General features: G+C 34.0%; 1 protein-coding gene across 1 annotated transcript; it reads right to left on the bottom strand.

Annotated features, from left to right (window-relative positions):
• Positions 1-321: 321 nt before the first annotated feature.
• LOC125842271 (aluminum-activated malate transporter 10-like) lies at positions 322-2,512 on the bottom strand. The gene is made up of 6 exons (XM_049521542.1): positions 2,185-2,512; positions 1,965-2,105; positions 1,435-1,707; positions 1,239-1,345; positions 860-1,003; positions 322-768 (listed from the first exon to the last, which is right to left on the bottom strand). Exons 1-6 carry the CDS (start codon positions 2,510-2,512, stop codon positions 322-324), a joined length of 1,440 nt encoding a protein of 479 aa, XP_049377499.1.
• Between the last annotated feature and the right edge of the window lie 384 nt (positions 2,513-2,896).

The raw sequence follows: 2,896 nt of genomic DNA, 5'->3' as shown, positions 1-2,896 counted from the left end.
TTACCAAGAATAAGATGTATTAATAATACTGACATTAGTAATGTTGGTACTCCATTAGTTATGTTAAGATTATTTCTCTTGACGTTTGCAATCATTTATAAAATTTTAAACCTCAATTACATATTTTTTTCGTAAGAATTCTAGTTTGCGCGGAAGAGACATTCAAACCTTGTCCAAAAAGGTCCATAAATTGAAATAGAATTAAAGTAGAAACCATATCAAATGGACAATTAGGAAATTGGATAGCTAGCAATTAATTGGTAACCTGAACATAGCAAGACATATGAAATCAACAGTAAAGTTTATCTATAAACAGTACTACTAGTTTATGATATTCTTGATGACTGCTTTGTTCTGTTTGATCATCATATCAGCATCCTCAAGTTTGAATTTTGCCAGTTTTGATAATTCTTCAACAACATCAACAACCACTTCGATCCTCGTGGCAATTTCAATCACTAACGAAGCAAATGTTGCAGTTGGTATGATTTCAACCAGAGGGATAACATTAGTACTACTTGTTCTTATATCTGGCTTTTCTTGATCATCCTTTACATTATTTGGCTGAATAATAAGTAATCCTGAAAGTTGTTCCATAAGAGTTTCTAGTTCTTGAATCGCATTATTCTTTTCTTGTATTAACATATCCATCCTGGAGGATTTTCTCATTGTTTTCATGTTTAAAGCCAACTCATTCAGTATCTCACTTGTACTTGAACTTACTTGTTGGCAAGTGTTAGTAAGCTGATTCTTTAACAACTCAGAAGCCTATAACATAATGAAATTTTCGCCTTTTAGTTAGTTAAAGAGTTCTATAATTTTTTAGTAGAATTAAGAAGGATTTAAGAATTTAGCTGACCTGATCTTTTTGATTAATGCAGCTAGTTAGTGCCTCAATGCAACAGGCACAACTGCGCATTGACGCGCTGATCTTAAGGTATTTTCCCCATGGATGTTGAAAGTTGAAAAGTCCATGAGCAGGCTCCCATCTAGCAAAGTTAGCCTAGCAGATAATTCCATGTTATATCAGTAAAATTTGAAGTTGTTTTGAGGTTATTTGGATCAATTTTGAAGTAAAAAATGAGTCGGTGCCACAAATCCTGATGGATCGCTAGGATTTCAGCCACAAATGCTGAAAACATTTGTTTGGAGGATCTGACACACACCCAACAGTATTTTAAACAGTATTTTAAACAGTCCGAGTAACATAGCTTATATTGATATTGGCAAAAACTTACCATTGTCTCTTCAGAGGCCTTTGAATTCAACACACACTTGAAAGCTAGCATTTTCTTAGGATTTGTTGTTGTGTCTTCACTGTCACTAAAAAATTCAGCTACACAACCTAAAAGGACAATTGTGGATCAACTTTAAAAACAATATATAATGAAATTTTATTACTGATATCCAAATTTTAGGCAAGAAAATACTTACAATCTAAGGACTCTGCTAGCTTTTCCAAGTTACTAATGACAAGTTTATGGAGCTCTTCACCAGCCCATATGGGAAATATGAGAATGCTTGTAATAACACACAAGGAAGCACCGATGATGATCGTTGATACTCTCTCGTGAGCCATGTTCAACAAATTTGCAACTCGATATCCAGATATTGAAACCAATGTGAAAGTCAGGATGAAGATCATAGTGCCATAATCAAACCGCGCTTTCACTGCAGGAATGAACCTTGTGAAAGTTGCTGCTGAGGCTAAATCGAGTGAAGAAAGAAAAAAATTAGAACAGATAATCCAAGTCCTATATGTACAAAGATCACTCACCTAATATGAAAATTATCCCTAGGTAGCTCGGACTCTTAAAAAATGTGGATGTGTGCATGTCAGATCCTCACAAAGTAGTGTACTTTTGGATGATCTGGCACAGGTGCGGTAGTATTTTTGGAGAGTCCAAACAACATAGTCATATCCTATATGCAAAAAGTAATCTTTATTTACAAACATCACTCACCTAATATGAAAATAGAAACTCCCATAATTATAGGCTCAAATCTTTTGCCTGATTGATTAGCAATCCAATGGATCCCTATAGCAAGAAATCCAGCACAAAAAGTACCAGTAGCTCTGTTTAAGCATTTGTATAGTGTTGCTCCTGCAATTTTCTTATAACTCTTAGCCTACAAAAAAGTGTAAAAAAAATATGATTTTTTTTCAAAGTACTTACTACTTACCCACAGTGTACTCAAAAACCACAACAACAGTCATAACAGCCCACATTGCAGTTCCTCCAACACCATTATACAAAGGTCTCATATAATAAAACAACGATACAACGCTTAGAGCTATTCCAACTTTAAGACAATGGATCACCTTCCTTGGTTCATTCTTTCCTATGTTCCATGATTTCTCCAAGAATCTCCTGACTATCAAGATCAAATTTTTCAAGAATCGTTCGAATGAAAGATACATTCTTGTGACTAGGCTTGATTCTGGTGCCAAATTTTCGAACGAGCCACCAGCCATCCTGATCCTCCACTCTGCACTATTGATGGCATTCATGTTTATGCAATATAGAAAAACAAACAAGTGTACATGTACAAAATATTGTGAATGTCACTTCTTTATATAAAGATGTAAAACATTGGCCACAGAATTAATTTTAAAGATATTCAAATACTATTGGAGTAGGTCATGACTCAGTTGAAGTTTTCATAAAGCAGTAAGTTTATATGAAAAAGTCTATTCCAAGATATCAGGTTTAAGGAAAACCACAAGTACCATTTACAGTTTGGGTGATAAGTGGTCCAAATAAACAATTAATTTCATAAAAACTAAATGTCATCAGTTTGGGTTTTATAAAAACAGCTGGTGGTCACTAACTAATACTTACTTTAAAATATGGTTTAGGTCATCTCATTGTCTAATTATAGTAATCCTTTATGA

This window comes from Solanum stenotomum, chromosome 10 (assembly GCF_019186545.1).
Source record: "Solanum stenotomum isolate F172 chromosome 10, ASM1918654v1, whole genome shotgun sequence".
Lineage (NCBI taxonomy): Eukaryota > Viridiplantae > Streptophyta > Magnoliopsida > Solanales > Solanaceae > Solanum > Solanum stenotomum.
This window is presented reverse-complemented; position numbering and strand designations above follow the sequence as displayed.